Source organism: Sander lucioperca, chromosome 3 (genome assembly GCF_008315115.2).
Source record: "Sander lucioperca isolate FBNREF2018 chromosome 3, SLUC_FBN_1.2, whole genome shotgun sequence".
Taxonomy (NCBI): domain Eukaryota; kingdom Metazoa; phylum Chordata; class Actinopteri; order Perciformes; family Percidae; genus Sander; species Sander lucioperca.
The window spans coordinates 18102934-18121199 of NC_050175.1; the positions used below are offsets into that span (position 1 = coordinate 18102934).

General features: G+C 38.9%; 1 protein-coding gene across 2 annotated transcripts; it reads right to left on the reverse strand.

Moving 5' to 3' along the window:
- Window positions 1-1130: 1130 nt before the first annotated feature.
- Window positions 1131-10122, reverse strand: wt1b (WT1 transcription factor b). Of its 2 annotated transcripts, none has more exons than XM_031314397.2 (9): window positions 9302-10122; window positions 7201-7323; window positions 6210-6309; window positions 4659-4739; window positions 3582-3687; window positions 3325-3472; window positions 2981-3070; window positions 2054-2137; window positions 1131-1869 (listed from the first exon to the last, which is right to left on the reverse strand). In XM_031314397.2, the coding sequence occupies exons 1-9, from the start codon at window positions 9711-9713 to the stop codon at window positions 1748-1750; spliced, it is 1266 nt and encodes a 421-aa protein (XP_031170257.2). In that variant the 5' UTR covers window positions 9714-10122; the 3' UTR covers window positions 1131-1747. The 2 variants fall into 2 exon arrangements, with proteins under 2 accessions (XP_031170257.2, XP_035855304.1); XM_035999411.1 differs by having other exon boundaries at window positions 2045-2137; window positions 9302-10119.
- Window positions 10123-18266: the final 8144 nt, after the last annotated feature.

Sequence of the window (18266 nt, forward strand, 5' to 3'; positions counted from 1 at the left end):
TGTGACCCTGAAATAGTCGAACGGCATTTTAATCTTTCTGTTAGTTTGGCAAGTGTCAGGATGTGCTGTGAAAATGAAAGCAGCAAAGCCACATCACACAAAAGTATAATTATTTATTAGACGAGGAGAGAGGGAGTTTGTGTGTGTGTGTGTGTGTGTGTGTGTGTGTGTGTGTGTGTGTGTGTGTGTGTGTGTGTGTGTGTGTGTTTCTGAGTACGAGTGAATGCCTTCAGTGAATATGAGCTGTGGTTTCCATGTGTGAACATGTAGCCAAAAGCTAAATTTACCATGTGCGTTTTAACATCGCTTTTCCAGGTATGTGACATCATTAGCTCACAGAGCCATGCCACTGCTCTATTTTCCCACATTTAGTCATATTTTATTAACAAACCTGCTGTAGCTGAATCATCTCATATCTTATAAACTTGACACAGAACTCCATCCACATCATGTATATTTGATGGACCAGGGCATGCTCTGGACGTGCCATCCCTTTTCTCACTTTCCTTGATTTTAACATTTTTATTGTAACCACTCAGGGCAAGACTGAACTGGACATGCACTATATGAAGACTGAAGTGTCAAGTATGATGGGTTCAGTCACACTTTTGCACTCACAGCTCAAGTCCTATCAGCTGGACTGAAAAGGCTGATACTGCCATCATGTGGCTGAAGGATGTAAAACTCCATTGTAAACTGGAGGCTGTTATTTACAATAAACTTGAGTGAGTGTGCTTTTATGCCTGTGTGTGTGTGTGTGTGTGTGTGTGTGTGTGTGTGTGTGTGTGTGTGTGTGTGTGTGTGTGTGTGTGTGTGTGTGTGTGTGTGTGTGTGTGTGTGTGTATTGAGGCCCAGCCTATGCAGAAGGGGGCATTCAGTGAAGTACAGCCAGCTGACATGGAGGCGTGTGTCTTTTCTAATGAGATTTACTGGGCTCCAGATGTTCCTAGTTATGAAGATGTGTGTCGGAGATTTAGGAGGGTGAGACCTGCACCCTGTCAGAGTCGCAGTGGGGTACTGTTTTACTGTCTGTCACTCCCCTCATCCCCCACCACCACCAGTCATAGGTGGCCTCTTAACCTGACAACACCAACACCTCTTCTTTCTCACACACACACAAGCACACACTATTACCCTGGACAACAATGTGAATCAACATTTTATAAACTTAGTAAAACAGAGAAAATACAAAAGGAATGTCTATAAAGGTTAGCAAATACACCACATATATACAAAGCAATTTAGTGAGTATATATACTGTAAGAATATAAAGATGTTTACATTCCCCAAAGCAAAAAAGAAAATCTCAATTTAATGGACAAAAAAAGAAACATTGTCCATTTCCTAAATCCAGTTTACATTGTCCAGCACATTTTCCAAGTGACACAATTAAAAAAAGAAGCCAGTGCAAGTGTACTAAAATAATCCAAAATAGTGTATCAACATTTTCCTCATCTCACGTAAAAAATATTCTTCTTGGCTCAGGATTACTGTGGTATTGTACCCTCTCAGTCTGAGTTTTTATGTAAAAAAAACGGAACGAGTGCTAGTTGAGGTGCCTTTTGAAGATCTGGAAGATCACCAGAGTCTATTGACGTTGGCTGGCAGAGGGAGGCATCAGCTGTGCTCACCACTTCACAGAGTCTGGCAAGGCACCATAACCGCTGACCAGGCTCCAGTGTCTTTCTCCACTAGCTGGCACAACATATTGTCACCTTCCTCTGCGTCCTCCTCCTCCTCTCGCTGCTCAGATGGCAGGCTGCAGCTTGGTCAGGTTCCTCTGGTGCATGCTGTGGTGGCGCACCAGCTCGTCAGAGCGGGCAAACTTCTTCTGACAGTTGGACCAGCGGCAGGTAAAGGGCTTCTCACCTGACAAGGAGGGGACAAACATGGAAAAAACAAGAGAAATCATTGCTTTAGAGTGAATTCAACTCTTGGGATGCAGTCTTGTGTTTTGTTGTACACAAATTAAAGTCAGGGGGACCAACAAAAAATAATCTCACTAGAAAAGGAATGGAGAGGTAGAAAATAATGGTATACGCACTTGTTTTACCTGTATGAGTCCGAGTGTGCGTCTTAAGATGATCTGACCGTGAAAACTTTCTCTGACACGTCTCGCACTGAAAGGGCTTCACTCCTACACAGGTGCAAATGGTTGTTGTTGTGGTGGCAGAGACAGAAATAAGAAGAGGGTGGGGTTAGGGTCAAAAATTTAAATATACAATTAGATGGAGCAATCAATGTGGAGGTTGAAAGCATTACAAATTAAAAACGGTTCAGGTTTTTTGTGTTAGGTTTCTAAAAAAAAAATCACTTTTAACTTCAAAAGATTTAGAATTCACAAATAATAAATTGGACCTCCTTATGTAGTACTACGGCAGCAGACTCCTTGTTCTGAAGCCCATATTTATATGGTAACAGCATCATGCAGTTAACATTAATTTGTTGTTATGCCTGTGTCAGAGAGGTCATTTCTGAAGCAGTAATTTGTACAGGTATTATATTCATATTATATTATTATATTATTATTATTATTATTATTATTATTATTATTATTATTATTATTATTATTATTATATTTACTGTTTTGTAAAAATGAAGTCATGTTGTGAAGTCATTCAAAAATAAAATCATTGAATTGTTTTGACTATTTGGATTTGTTATATTTCATTCATTTAGTTAACTGTTCAGTTACATTTTCTGGTAATTTGACATCCCAAAGTCTGTTTCATATCCTTATTCATACTGCTGAGAATACAACTCTGGTGGGAAAATACTAAATCCTACATATTTATTAATTTATTTATTGACCTTAAGGTAGTCAAATTTAAGTATACTGAGTCTGAAAACACTTTGCCTATAAAACACCCACATTGTGTTTTGAAGTTTTTTTTAACTTGTGGAATGTAAACTCCTCCCAGGTTTGTAAAACTTGTAAAGCCCTGGAGGGAACTCATGCAGTAGCTTGACACTGGTGTACCTGTGTGTCTGCGCTGGTGTCTCTTCAACTGGTCTGAGCGAGAGAATCTGCGGCCGCAGTCTGGGAAATCACACTGGTAAGGCTTCTCTCCTGCAAAATAAACCACCCATATCAGCAGCTTTATCAATCTACTTTTCACACAGTTCCACACATTCAAACTTGGGCATTAAACCCTTCACACACTTCACTCATTTACGAGTTTCTCCCTTAGAATACACCACCCCTATTTTATCTTTTTTCAAACTTAACTTTAACAGTCTGTATGAATTTCTCATTGTAATTTATAAAAAACAGCAGTTTGAGGTCTCTGCAGTGAAAGGGTTTTATACATCAAATCCTCTTGCCTGTGTGTTTGCGGCCGTGCATCTGCAGATGTGATAGTTTGAAGTATCTCTTGCTGCAGCCAGGATAAGCACAAACAAATGGACGCTTTTCGTTGGCCTCTAAAGATCTCACAACTGGTGGAGCAATACCACCTACGCGGCGAACATCCTTTAAGAAAGAGAAGTCAGAGAGCTTTGTAGTATTATGTACTGTATGTCTATGTGTGTGTATCTGTGTCTGTACGTTTTGTGCTTGCATGTGTGTTAACCTGACTGACCTGAAGTCCTCTGAAGACACCATGTGTGTGTATGTGGTACTGGGCACTGAGGAGCATGGGGGGAGGCGGGGCTGTGGGTTCACTGTCATAGCTGGGTACATGGCCACTGTTGGGCAGGAACAAAATTAAAAACATTAACCCTCTTGTTGTCCTCGGGTCAAATTTGACCCCTTTTTCAAAAACTTTATATCAGAAATATGGGTTTCTTTCAACCAAATTTCCCCAAAAATAACATCCAACACTAAAATAAAAATTGCGATCACTACTTTCATAGTCTACCCGGGTCAAAATCTGTGATAATACATAAACATATGTTCCTTTCTTTGAGCTTAACTATTAGTCAAAATAAAAAAAAATATAAAATAGGCATAATTTCATGTAAATGAGGTGCAGTGACCATAAATTCCAAAGAAGTGTAAAAGGTAATAAGTTGGAATCAAGTTGGCTAAGAATATGTAAGACAGACTTTACAGGCTACTTTATGCTTTCTAAACAGGCAAACCAAACCAGGTCAATTTTTTGGTCGATGGGAAGACAATACAAGGGTTAATTAAAACACTGAGAAGTTTGAGTGCAAAACTGACAGTTTGTTGGCAAAACAAATAATTTAATAGATTTGTCAGACAGGCGGTTGGACGGTTGATAGAATAGGTACATGCCAGATTAGGTTCATCCTGTCCAAAATAATATAGTCAAGGGTAAAACCAAACAAACATCTATAGGAGATTTTTTTTTTAAATCCCAAAAAAGTCTTTCTCTTCACCACGACACACACACACACTTTTTAATCACAACTACAGCTATCCTTAACATGACTGAACTCTAAAATCAACATGTCCTCACTTTGCAAAAGCATAAATTAGTCTATAAAACATACAATAGAAGCACAAGAGTACACACAAACACGCACATATGAATACAGTCTTCTCCACTTCCTAATTAGGAAGGCCAACAGCCATTCTGGTCAAATCCCCCCCTTCCTCTTCCTCACTACCACAAACACTGGTCAACACTGATGCATACAGCGTGTTATTTAAAAAAAATGTTATATAAAATTATAATAAAAGAAAGGCTCACCTCTTCATGGAAGATGCCAGGTTGTTCATTTGGTTCCATGTTACACAATCCAGCTGAGATGCCATTTGGTACAGGTTATCACTGAGGGAAACATACAGCACTGTCATTAGCATTTTACATTCTTTTTATAAAACAACAACAACTAGATTTTCACTCTTTATTTGGTTTGTGAAATTTCAAGGCAACAATATATACAATGTACCACATGCTATACATTAATAAATCAAAAGGTTATGAAACAAGGTTAGCTCTGAGGTTATGACAGATGAAGGGGAAATACTGTATATGTTTTGTTTCATTTTTCTTTCTTTATTAATTAGTTATTTCTAGGGCATCCTGAAATAAAAAAAATTGAAACACTGACAATATTTACGTTACTGTGCATTCTTCCTGCTTTTTTTTTCTTCCCTTGTATGGATAATAATGAAGATGTTTCATTCAGGGGGAACTCCAAATGTCTCGCTTATTAACACATCCTGTCCACCCACCACACTCCTCACTGGCTTCATTAAAAAACATGGGCTCTGAGCCATTCTTTACCTTGGCAGATCACACTACTGCACAAACACACACACACACACACACACACACACACACACACACACACACGCATTTGACAGAAACACACACACTTGGAGATTTGGTTGTGCACTCTGCGGGGGTGAGAGGCCTCCGTGCCTAGTACACCATGGACCAGTGCATGACATCACTCTGTCCTCAGTATCATTAAAGGCGGGAACCAGTTTCAGGGGAATTCTGGACGGCATTCCTTGAGAAGTCCTTGAGGGAAGGATCGCGATGGCTCGCTAATCAGCTCTGAGCTATGTCAAACTGTGGAAAGACTCACTGATATCAGACATATATTCACGGTGTGTATGTGAGATTGTGTGTGTGTGCATGTCTCTGGGTTTGTTTGAGTGTTTCCAGTTTATGCCATAAGCTATAACAACAGTGAAGTCTTCCTTCCTCTTATCAACATCTGTTCCAGTATTTGGGTTGAACATGTTCCTTTTCTCCAACAACATTGGAGGACGGCATTCTAAGAATTTCATCCTAATTTACCCTTTGAGATGTTTTGCATCAAAATGAAAACAAGTTGGAAACACATTCAGAGGTTAAATTGAGCAGATTTCCAGCCTTAACTACCTCACTTCCCCTACTTAACTTTCACTGAACTTGTCTCTTTTACTTTTCCCCTCATTTTTCCTCAGGGTGGACTCAGACACATCAGCAGTAGATCACTCAGTGTTTGTTTTGGCCTGCTGAGCACCAGTGGGCAGCACTTAACCTCAGAACAAATTAGGATTCCGGATCCAGACAGTGCAGAGGCAGACGCAGGGCTTAACGTAGGATCAATGAGAGTTCACACTTCTAAAAATTACCAGCATGTGAGCGAGTTGCATGGGTTGTTGGTGGAAAGAATCTGACATTAATTGATGAGCGAGGAGTCTGAAAACGTTTGGGAAGAGTGGAATTCTACCAAGAGGGGATTCAAAGTAGCAGGAGTCAAATAAAGCAACAATAGGTGCATAAAGCCACAAATACTTGTACCTGTTGTAATTTCTCAGCAGCAGAGCTTGGCTGCTCGGACAGGATTCTGAAGGATTGTGGCAACCAAACATGGGGGGGGGAGCCGGGTACTGCTGGTCAACTGAAAATAAAAATACAAAAGTTGCTTATTTTCTTCATAAATGATTCATTGTTTTGTCTATAGAATGTATTTTTTTCCAGGAGCTGGCATATTACCAACCTAAACTCCAAAACACAAAGACACTCATTTAATCATCATAGAAGACTAAGGAAACGGACAAATATACACACATATTTGGTTTAAAAAAATAACTTCAATGAATAATAAATTGTTAAAATTGTTGATAATAAATGTTCTAGCAATCAACTCATCAACAATTGGTCTGAGCTTTACTTTTAAAAGTTTCTAGTTGTCAAAGTTCAGGTTTCCATTGCCATACAAAAGCTAACTATACGTATCTAGTAGTATTAAGTTGAAAACTTTCTAAAGAATGAACCTGTACCGAAATGTTTGTATTTGATTGTATATTTCATGTTCTCTTCACCTGAGTAGACCAAAAAACATACAAAAATGTACTTTTAAAATGAATATAAAGACATATGCACACTTTTGTACATGCATGTCTGCACAGACGCACAGCTCTTCTTTTCAAACAGAGAGAACAGGTCAATCAGAAACAGTGGTTCTTTTCAGGCTCATATAGTATATTGGTCCCCAGACATTTTTTGACATTCCAGCAGAGTCACATAAAGCTGTTTCCTCAAGTTATCATTTCCAGAGTCATTAACCATACGTATGCTTATAGAGCGAGAGGGAGGCTGTGTTTACGTATGCCTGCGTATATTCATGTGTGTGCAGACAGAGACGAAGAGAAATGAAGAGGAAATAGATAATAGCGATTCTGTTGTGATATGAAAAATGATGGGTTACTTATATAACCTTGCTGTGACATGACAGTCTTCCAGTCTGCGAGTCAATTTAGTAATCAGTTGTCAGGATGCAGGCAGTTACCTATGTTGTTTGGCGGTGACAGCGTGTCCTCGTGTTTGAAGGACAGGCTGGAGAGCTGAGGGGTGTGATGAGACGGAGTGTGACCATAACTGGGGTTGCTGTCTAAACCCACTGCTCCATAACCTAAAAAAAAAGAAAACAAAAAGAGAAGCAATGGAAAGTTAAAATGATCTTATTCGCCTCGTCCAGTCATTAGATTACCATCTTGCAAATGAAGCTTACAAAGTCCCCAGTATCTGGTCAGTTATCTGAATCCCCACTGGTATAAGCTCTTAGTCCCTGGCAGGGTTACCACAGAGAGACATTCATCAAACTACTAAATCAGCTTTCCTTGTAACATATTCTTTTTCCCCCCATCTATCTTTGGCCTTGTGGTTGCATTATTTATGGCAGGTGGAAAAAGAAATTTGGCAAACACACCACAGGCGGACTGAGATGAGCTACTGTAGAATATCAGTAGAAAAACAAGGTTGAGAAGTAATGAATTGCATGTATGCTAACTTAATTACAGTTATAAAAAATGGTAACAGTAAGTATTGTTGCGTCTATTATTGCAATTGTTTGAGTGTAATACACGAAAGGAGAATGTTGCAATTGAGATAGCTATGTGAAAATGATGATACAAATGTGTGTGCAACGTTTGTTTTATACACATACGGTGTAGACAGGCTGCTTTACACGCCCAAGGGGGATGTTGAAAAGTTTCTGAGAAAAATGACTCACAAACTCTTACTTATATCCCTGCAGCCTGCAGAGCACTACGCAGAGTATTATACCACTTCATAAAAAATGACATTCCACTGAGAAAACAAGACTCACTGCATACTGACTGTGAAAGTCACATCAGCAGACACAGCCATCGTTAAACCTGACCTTTGAGTACTGAGCCCCAATAGACAACATTCACAAGCATTGTTTACAGTAAAGGTAGAGACATCATATCCATGTCAACACTTGACAGGAAACAGAAATGAAGTTTTATTCCAGATTACGATTCCAGATAAATAACAGTTACATCTTTAACCTCTGATCTGCTTAGTGCAGGTCAAGTATTGTTTGGAGTAGTAAATCAAATTCATGATTCACTCATAACTTCAGAATTTTTTCCACTTAATCATTAGTTTTTGTTTTAGGAATTCTTCTAGAGAATCCCTATAAATAAAGATCTTAACACCATATGTTTTTGTCTTTATGTTTTATTTTTATTGCAGAGGAAGTTTTTTGTTTTTCACAGCAATTGTGGTCTTTTTTCCAAGAAAACAGTCAGTAAGGGTAAAGTTTTTAAAAAGGCCATGTAATTTACACAAACTCATGATGTCATGTTGTTTAATCTAACACTTGTACATGCCAAAAAAATTAAAAACTCTAAAATGCAAAACTTCAAGGTAATTTATTCACAATCAGCTGATGAGCGCATTCAGTATCTTTGCCTCCTGTATTTGGCTAATTTTAATTCCCTGGAAGCTTCTTCCCTATGGCTTGTATGTATTATTGCTGCTGTTAGACAAGCTCAAGTTTTACCATAAAACCTATTAGTTGGACAAACTGATGTGCATGACATTCATAACTGCAAAGCAGGCTTAATGTATGGCATTCGCATCATAGGTACCTGAACTTTAGGATGGATGCATTTGAGTTACCATTTGAAAGTTTATAACTAGGGGCATTGCATTTGACAAATGGAAAAAATAAGGAATGCAGTAATAAAACCTGGTGAAACCTTATGAAATATCTACCTACATCTGCCTACACAATAATACATTTAGACTGATGCCTTAACAGATGTTGGGACATTCATTTCTGCTAAAAAGCCCAATGCAAAGGAACTCTTTTAGATGTCTGCCAGGGCATTACCAGAAAGCTGTCAAGCTTATTCCTGACATGGGACAGAATGACCCAGAACAGCACATAACATCCTGCTCAGACACAACATGTTGACAACCCCTTAACATGGAGATACCTCATGAACACATGCAGCAGGAAATGTAGAAAAACACTGACTTGGATTTTATTGAATGGTGCTCCTCATCTTTCACTGTCTCTACATAAGATTAAGCTGATGAGAGAAGACAGAGGTGGGACTGGTAATGAGCATGCTTACCCTGGTTCCTGGGTGCAGGAGGACTGTCCATACAGCTGGGCAGGTAGGTTCCATTGGGAAACATCCTTGCTTGTCCTGCAGTTGGCTCTCCAAAGGCCCCAACTCGACCAGAGCCTGTAAACTGGCCAGAGAAGTGCACTGTGAAGGCCCCGAGTCCACAGTGAGGGTCCTCTATTGGATCAGTGGTCCCCCAACCTGGTTCCTGCTTGATGAGGGAGTGGTGGGGGGGCAGGGAGCTGTAGGGAGAGCCAGGGTGGAGGTCCAGCAGTTGGGTCCACTGGCCACCACCAACAGACATCCCACAGCCACCACCAGCACCTGGTAAAGATGACACAGGAGGCGCTGGAGGTAAGAGGGTCAGATCTCGAACATCTGACCCCATCGACATGGCTCCACACGGCTCGGTCAGCATTGTTGAAAGCAGGTCGAGACAGTCCAAAGAAGGAACGATGATATTCCAGTAGAAGACACAGCTGGGAGATTAAAAAGTCACACAGTAATAAACTGTAAAGTCTCCTGAAAGTTAATCAACTGAACACAACAACCTGAAGAAGCAATAAGCACGCAGCAAACTTTTCTGCAGAAACAAACATCAGTGGTCACAACACACTATAGGATCCATCTTTTCCGCTACAAGTCATAAACTGAAGAATGAAAATTAATGAACTAGTGACGATGACCAAAATGTGGACGACAAATCTCAAGCTCCCTAGGTATCTGCGATGGGTTTGGAGTGGGAGTCTCTGAGGGTAACAGTGCCTTGTCCCTCTGTCTCTGTAATGTCTGACTTTCCTTACTCTCCTGAAGGCTCAAATACTCCATAACTCATTGGACAGGGGGAGGAGCGAGGGAGGCTGAGAAGAAGATGACTCCCTTGCCTTGCCCCTGGCCAGCACAAACTGCACTTCTGAGTAGATTCTGACTAACGTGACATTTGCATAAGTGGGTGTTGCTCTTTATTCTTTGTTCAAGTTCAAGTGTTGCTCATTTTGAATGTTTGTGTTAGTGTACGAATAAGTGTGTGCAAGAAGGAGAGAGGTGTTTTTGTTTAATTTCTCTGAAGAATTGTTCTGACTTAAAGCATGCATCAGCTACATGAGTATTAATCAGTTAGTAAAAGTAGTTGGTCAAAAGTCCACATCATGCCAATGTCCATGGTTGCACATATTCAAATTGTAGTTAATTGTTTTTATGGCTCAGAGATTCGTAAAATTTGTGGGCTCCTAAAAAATCCTGCAAATCTGTTTAACAAAAGATTTAAAAAAATAATTATAAACGCTATGTGTTATCTGTAAACTATTGACCTGAGCTGTTTTCTTAGATATTCATCATCATTGCTGACTCTTCTGACTCATCTGGTTTATGAAATATAGTCCACTTTCCTAAGTAACCAAATGGATGAGGCAACTATATAAACGAAATAGACGAAGCAGAAGTTGCATCTTACATTTTTACTAATGCATTAATTATGGTGCACATATTTACATATCCAAAGTTAGGAGTTTTTTTTATTAAATATATCGGATGCAATGACATGTTTAAAAAAGACTGGATTTAAGTACAATTTATAAATACAAAGGTTAATTATTACTCAAAATGTAAAAATGGTACAACATGCAGTAAACGTGCTCTGAATTGTCCCATTTTGGAAATAGTACTGTTTTGCTAAAAGCAACTCACATAAATTGCATGGCCTTGGAGCAAAGCCACATCACACAAAAGTATAACTATTTATTAGTCAAGGAGAGGGGGAGTTTGTGTGTGTGTGTGTGTGTGTGTGTGTGTGTGTGTGTGTGTGTGTGTGTGTGTGTGTGTGTGTGTGTGTGTGTGTGTGTGTGTGAGCGCTTAAGAGATAGAGGTTCTGACCTTAACTCAAGCTTAACTCAATGTGGAACTACACAGGAATGCAGTAAGTTGGAATATGCCTATAAATCCAAGACAGCTGCTGTGGATCTTTTAACATTATTGTTACATACTGTATTTGTCAGATCAGCAGTTGGGTTCCTCCTTTTCTTGAAAGCTTGAAACAATGACAAAGTTGCTTTTTAAAAATATGTGCTACATTCAGTGTAGCATAACAGTCAGTTATAGTTTTTTTATTGTGAAAGAAAGTGATCACAGAAGCAGTGAAGACAAAAGAGGTTACATAAGGTAAGACAGAGACATACGACAAAAACAAACGGGATAAAAATAAACTACAAAAAGGCTCCAACCATCGAAGGAGCGGGCCCAAAGCAGCACAGTGTTACGACAGGTCTTTCAGCAAATGTAGTTAGCACCAATTGGGTCAATACTGACATGTGACACATGAATGATGAAATGAATTTATTTCAGACATATCAAAAATAAACCAAACAAAACATCAAATAAATGTCCTAATAAGTTAAATAAGCAAAACATTCAATGAACAATAAGTAACATTAGCCAACATAGACATGTCTGAAAAGGAGCTGGAAGAAGTATACACTTATTTAATCCTAGCCCCTTTTCCATAACTCAGTATATTATTATTATTATTAGTATTATTATTATTATTATTTCATTTACCACATATTTATATATTATTTATATTTATCACATTTATCTTATAATAATATATTAATTAATAATTATAATTAATAATATATATATATACACACACATACATAATCATACACATACGTCAATGAACACATATTGCAATTGTTAAAGCCCTCCTTCTTTACTATATTTTTAGAAAATCATTGCTTTGCACCTTTTTTTGAGCTGGATTATGTTTGGACATTGCTTTAGTTCTGTGCACAGACCTTTCCACAATTTAACACCACTGATTGTAATGCACTGACTTTTTATAGTCGTGCGAACAGCTCGAACCTTGAATTTAAACTTATCCCTTAAAATATAACCCCCCTCTCTATCAAAAAAGAACTTCTGAATATTACCTGTTAGTAGTCTGTTTTTTGCTTTATACTGTACATGATTTGTGCAATTTGAAATTCAACTAGATCAATTTAAACTTTTAACTTTAAAGCTCTGGAATGTAAAAACAGTAAGTTAGTGTGATCATAATATCTTGCTTTATGAACTGTTCTTATGGCTCTTTTTTGTAGTGTGATCAGTGGTGGTTGCAGTGTGCTTTTATAGGTGTTCCCCATGAGGGAGCTGTGTTTGTGAACGCTGATTTAACCCAGTAATGCAGACTTGTGGAGATAAGATTCATTCAGGAGATTAATTCAGGGGCAGCACGCGGCAGGCGCTGCAAACGCTTCCACACGGAGAACACTATTGAAGACAAAGACTGAAAGACTATTCTTGTTTTCCCACAAGAAGGGAAACAAGGAGCAGCGAGCGGCGGACACGGAGCGGCGGACACGGAGCGGTGGACGTGGACGTGGAGCGGTGGACGCGGAACGGTGGACGCGAAAGACCGATGCCAGCAACTAGGTGAGTCAGTTTAACACAGCACAACCCCTCTTATGTAGGAAAGTATACACTCATCGACGCCAGCTCAGGTCATTCTCACATTAAACAAAACACGCAGGGAGAGGAGCCCAATACCATTAATGTTACGTGCTAGGTTAGCCTTTAGTAGCTGTGTTTTGTCATGCCATGTAACAACAGGTATAGCAGCGGTGCAATAACAGGAGCCGGAATCCTCCTGTCAGTTACTGTATAGTTGACCACAGGTCTCTTGAAAGTCATTTCACTGTTAGTATTACTGTGAAAGTAAATATAATATGAATTTAAAAAGTGATTACATATCGGATTACTACAGATTATGAAATGATAGACAAAAACATCATATTGGAGATCTTGAAACACTTAACAGTTGGCTATGTTCATCATGGTGAATTTGCTGGACATCAATGAAAATTAGCAAGAAACCTTTTATGACAGAAAAACAGCAAAAGCAAAAGTAGGCCTCAAGCTGTCTGCCAATTCAATTTACTTTCTTTACTCCTGAACTAATGGCCCATCAGACAACGCTGCCATTTAGACTACAGCATGGCAGATAAGGATACATTTGCAACTAGCCAATTCATTTCAAACTCTACTGTCAATTTTAGATAGAAGACCAGGGACGATGATGTGAGGTGAAGAGTGTTAGCCAGTTCCTGTCATCACCATCTGGAATATTAGTCTAGGATTCCGGTGAACGTCAGTGTCCCCTAATTCAACTTAAAAGAAGTGGTGGGTGGGTGGGGGGAAGACACAAGAAATAGGCAAGGGAAAGGAAAAAAGGATAGAAGAAGAAGAAGAGAGAGAGAAGTCTAACTTCACTGTAAGAGTGATGAAATCAGCTAACAATCTGCTGAGGTGGCATTAATAATTGCACAATGCCACTGACTGTAACCTTCAAGCACTCTTAATTCTTTTGCTGCCTGTTGTGTTTTAAGTTAAGTTGAAGACGTACTTGCTGCAACCCTACAGATACAGCAGTGTTAAGTGTATTGATTTGTTGGATAGGGGATATTCAGGATGCTGGTGCAAAACCACTAGTCTTGACTAGCAGCAGCAGCAGCAGCAGCTTGATAATAGGTCAAAGACAAACCCCCATTTCTGTGGCGTGACACATGGACCCAAAAGATGAGGCATACTGACAGCTTAACCCTTCTAGGACTACAATAAAACACTTACATTTCCCAGTTTTTTCAAAACCAAAGGAATATATAGTCTATCTATAGTATACAATCTTATAGTCTGAGCATATCTGATTACAATGGTCATAACCTTACAAATGCTCCTTAAAGCTAAACACAGATTCATCTGGGTGGTTTGTGGTCAAGGAGAAGATAAAGTGCTCTCTGACTTACTCTCTTCTGGGAAATAAACGAGTGCAAAGGCAGACCCATACCCCTGCAGAACACATTCAGAGGATGTCCACGTAGCTGACTTCAAAATAGTAGCAAAGAAAATTAATATCTCCCAAAGCAATTTGGAAAAACCTTCTGTGGTCCACCCACTACAAACAAACACAAACTAAAGTAATGTGCTACATGAACAAAAGGTTGTGGCACAATTAAAAGTATATGTAGATACTGAAAGAAAAGGCCGTGCCTCTGAGCCAAGGCAAATGCTGGCCGTGCCTTCCCCAGTGGAGTATTTAGAGGGGATTCATCAAAGATGACGGGGCCAGGAGAAAACAACCCTTTCAGCCCCTATGACGGATGGCAGTCCCTAAAAACACCCATTCTTGAGATCAATCTCTGGTTTACTCAGGGTTTAAAACAACATCACTGTGCGCAGGAAGGGAAATGGTCAATACTGCCTCTGACCCTTAACAAGAAATAAAACAAGACTAAAACTTTCTACAGCACGATGAGTAAGACGGAATTCGAGAAGGGTTTGTTTCAGCCAGAGAGACGAGCAGAGAGTATGATAAACTACGCAGATATGTGATCTGGCAAAGCACGTGAAAAAGAAATTACGTTTTTCCATTTAAAAAAAAAACCCTCTGTATTCATGCTACTGCATCTGAAGATAAACAAGTTATTAAGGTGCTTCTTTTCAAATCAAGAGCACTGGACATGATATATTTTTTAAATATTAATAATTTGTATTAAAATGGCTGAGATATAATGCAGGAGAAGACTACCAAAGATCAACAGGTGTTACTTTGATGTGCTGATAGTGGCATAAAAGAAAGGCCCAGTCCTTCACTTCTCTGTGTGGGCATGGAAACAAACTGATAACAAACCTAACAGCATTGTGTTGTAATGTTTCATCATTTCCCTCCTATCTGCTTGTGGCCTCTAGGATATGGTTACTATTTAAAACAAAAGTCAGGCAGAACAATAATTCCTCTGTCTTCCCTACTTTCTCAGAGCACTATTTGGACGTTTGTGACAGCTGGCTTCTGCTCTTTGAGATAACAAAATCGGAATGCACATGGCCATCATTACTCATTGCTTTACACAATTAAGGATACAGTACATTTGGAAACATTCATGTTATACATAAATGAATTTTCTCTTGAAGACAGTGTCAAACTGCTTTAAAACATCATATACATTGTTTCTCTTCCCTATGACCCACATGAAAAACAACTATCGTCAGTTTTTAATTCTCTCCCATGTCATCGCTCTTTAAAGTGCTGCATATCAGACTGGAGATAAGAAACAGAGAAGAAAGATCTGTGGGAGAGTGGGCATTTTCATGGTTCATGTGTCAGACACAACACTGGTCCAATGATCTTTCACACACCCGTTCTCTTCTTGTTGTTGATGATCACCTTTCCCCTCTATCACCAAACTCAAGATTCCTCCCTCTCCCATATTCATAGCCATTAAAAGCTGCATGCTCCTGGATCAAATGCAAGAAGAAACATTTTAAACCAAGGAATCTAAACACTTCTAAACTTCTTCACACTAAACTACGCATACTGACAGTCATTGAAGGAAAAGGCGGGCGATATTCTAAATCTTTGATATTGTCAACAAATGACAACAATGTCTTAGTCCGTCTCTCAGTATCTTTTGACTTTCCCAGCTTTTCAGTGGCACTCAGCCCCAAGCCAGTTGGTTCCTTCTGAATAGGTAAACATTCAGAAGGAACGTATATAATATATATATAGTATAATAATTTTAGCTTTTAACTTGTATATACTTTAATTATTTTAAAGCTAAATAATTTGGGGAAACTGCTGTGCACTGTAGTTTTTAGCAAATGTTACTCAAATAGAAGTAAACAGTGTATTCATCAGGGACTATTTTCAGCTATGGATTAAGACACATCTGGTGCGCTTGTGAGTATTTACGGCAGCAGAATGGTGAATAAGATGTTCTTAAGAATCCCACTGCTTTTGCTGGCAAGACACACCCTGCGTAGGATTCAAGTGCTGGGATTGGCAAAGTGCCCATGCTCGTATGAGGTAATGGAAACCCAATGTGTTCAGGTCCTATCCCCTAACCAGTAGGTTATCCTGACCCTAACCATTCAAGGTCAATGCCTAACCTAAACATCTGCTGCTACGCAAGAAAAGCAGTGAATTTATAATAACATGGGAATGACTCAAAATAAACTACAGTGTCCATGTTTATTATAATGAAGGAACATGTCACTTATTGATGTTTTTTTTCAATAGTTGGACGATGGAGCTTTGTGGCACAGATGAATAAGCTGTATCCGGTTTTGGCTACACACACAATACTTCTTGGTAGGATCTTTTTTAGGATTTTTTTTTTTAAAGGTTTGTTGACAATAAGAAAAATATTGAACATTAAGTCTGCAATTATTTTGAGATAGGATTAGTGTTTACTTTAAAACAAATAAAAAAATAAAGGAGATGTTGACCATTTCCAAATCAAAGATAAACATGACAATAGCTTGTCGTTTGAAAACTTGCACAAAGCTGATTAAATGACAAAATTTAAATCAAGGCTATGAGTTATTCTTCTATCTCGGACTTAGCTGTGAATTCAATAGTGGACCGCTTATATATAATTGTATACAATTTATTAATGAAATACATGTCAGTGATGTTAAAAGTGTCTTGTTGAATTTTGCTGAACCTATGTTTCATCCCAGCAGGTGCCTGTGTGTCAGGATCAAGGCCAGCCTTTATCAGTTCTTTACAGTAAACCACAGCCTCTTCCATGCTGTCACACCCTAGCAGCTGTGGCCGGGGTGTAAGCAGTCATCAGAAAACATTTCAGATATCTCTAGCGGTTACTGTCTGTTGTCATACCAATGAGCCTCATTCTGTGAATAGACTAGCAAAAGTGTATGTGATGACTCTGAGGTATGTTCACAATGATGGGAAAAATAAAAATTACCGCAATCAGCACAGAATGTGACTATAGGGAAATGCCGCTCTACTGCAACTTTCTCAATCCCAGGAAGACAATATATTTAGTTTTGGTATTTAAATGCTTTGCTGAAAATAATGTGCTTGATTTGAAAAGGCTAGCAGCAGTTATCAATTTGTAGATTCAAATAAAAATAATAAAATAATCCCTTTAACATACATCTTTTGTGTGAGAAAAATGACGATGATTTTTTTTTTTGGTGTCTAAGCAATTACATTCATTACTGAGAACATTTTAATGGTTGCCTGTTCTCTGTCTTTTGCATTGTATTTATCAGCACTAATGAAACAGTCTGAATGGTATCTAAAAAACAAAGGGTCACACAGTTTAACATGCTTCTAATTCATATTTGAGATCTGGCAAAAATGGCTTTAAACCAAATATTGTGCAATGTATCACCAAGTGAAACTAATTTGAATCTTTGTTTGACTGTGCCTTTTAAAGCAGCCATATTATGCTCATTTTCAGGTTCATAATTGTATTTTAAGGTTGTACCAGAATAGGTTTACATGGTTTAATTTTCAAAAAACACCATATTTGTGTTGTACTGCACAGCTCTCTCTCACTGCTGCAGATCCTCTTTTCAGCTGGTCTCTGTTTTAGCTACAGAGTGAGACCTCTTTTCTTCTTCTTCTTCTGTACTATCTTTGATTGCACTGCACATGCCCAGTAGCTCAGATGTAGATCATGTCAGCTAGCTAGCTCCATAGACAGTAAAAGAAAGGCTGTTTCTACAACTTTGCTCAGTTACAAGGCAGGATTAGCTGGGAGACTTCTAAATGAGGGCACACATGTAAGTAGTTCTTTTGTAGATTATGGTGAACTTGTGTGTGTTGTAGCAGTGCTTTGCTATTGAGAACGAGGTAGCATGCTAGCGTTAGCATGCTAGCGTTAGCCATAGCGTTAGCATGCTAACGCTACGAGCTAATGGTTGCGGTTAGCCTGCTCGTTTCGGCTTGTGACGTCACAAGCCGTGCTGATTTTGAACAGCTCACCCGGAGACTGAAGGCAGGACACATTCAGAAACCGTATCTCACTCTAAACAGCATGGGTGGATTTTTTTCAAAGTTTGTATGTGTGTGGAAGCACCAGAGACACAACATAACACCCCAAATCCCAGAAAAAGTGATTTTTTCATAATATGGGCACTTTAAAGTCATATGCTCCTCCTAGCCTGT

Bases quoted from the DNA above. Each gene is read 5' to 3' on its own strand.
- wt1b (XM_035999411.1), bottom strand. From the start codon at position 9,713: ATGCTGACCGAGCCGTGTGGAGCCATGTCGATGGGGTCAGATGTTCGA. The intron at 7,324-9,301 runs GTAAGCATGCTC...CTTTTTTTTTAG, and splicing joins TCCTGCACCCAGGAACCAGG to GTTATGGAGCAGTGGGTTTA. The intron at 3,071-3,324 runs GCAAGAGGATTT...TTTATTTTGCAG, and splicing joins GCACGGCCGCAAACACACAG to GAGAGAAGCCTTACCAGTGT.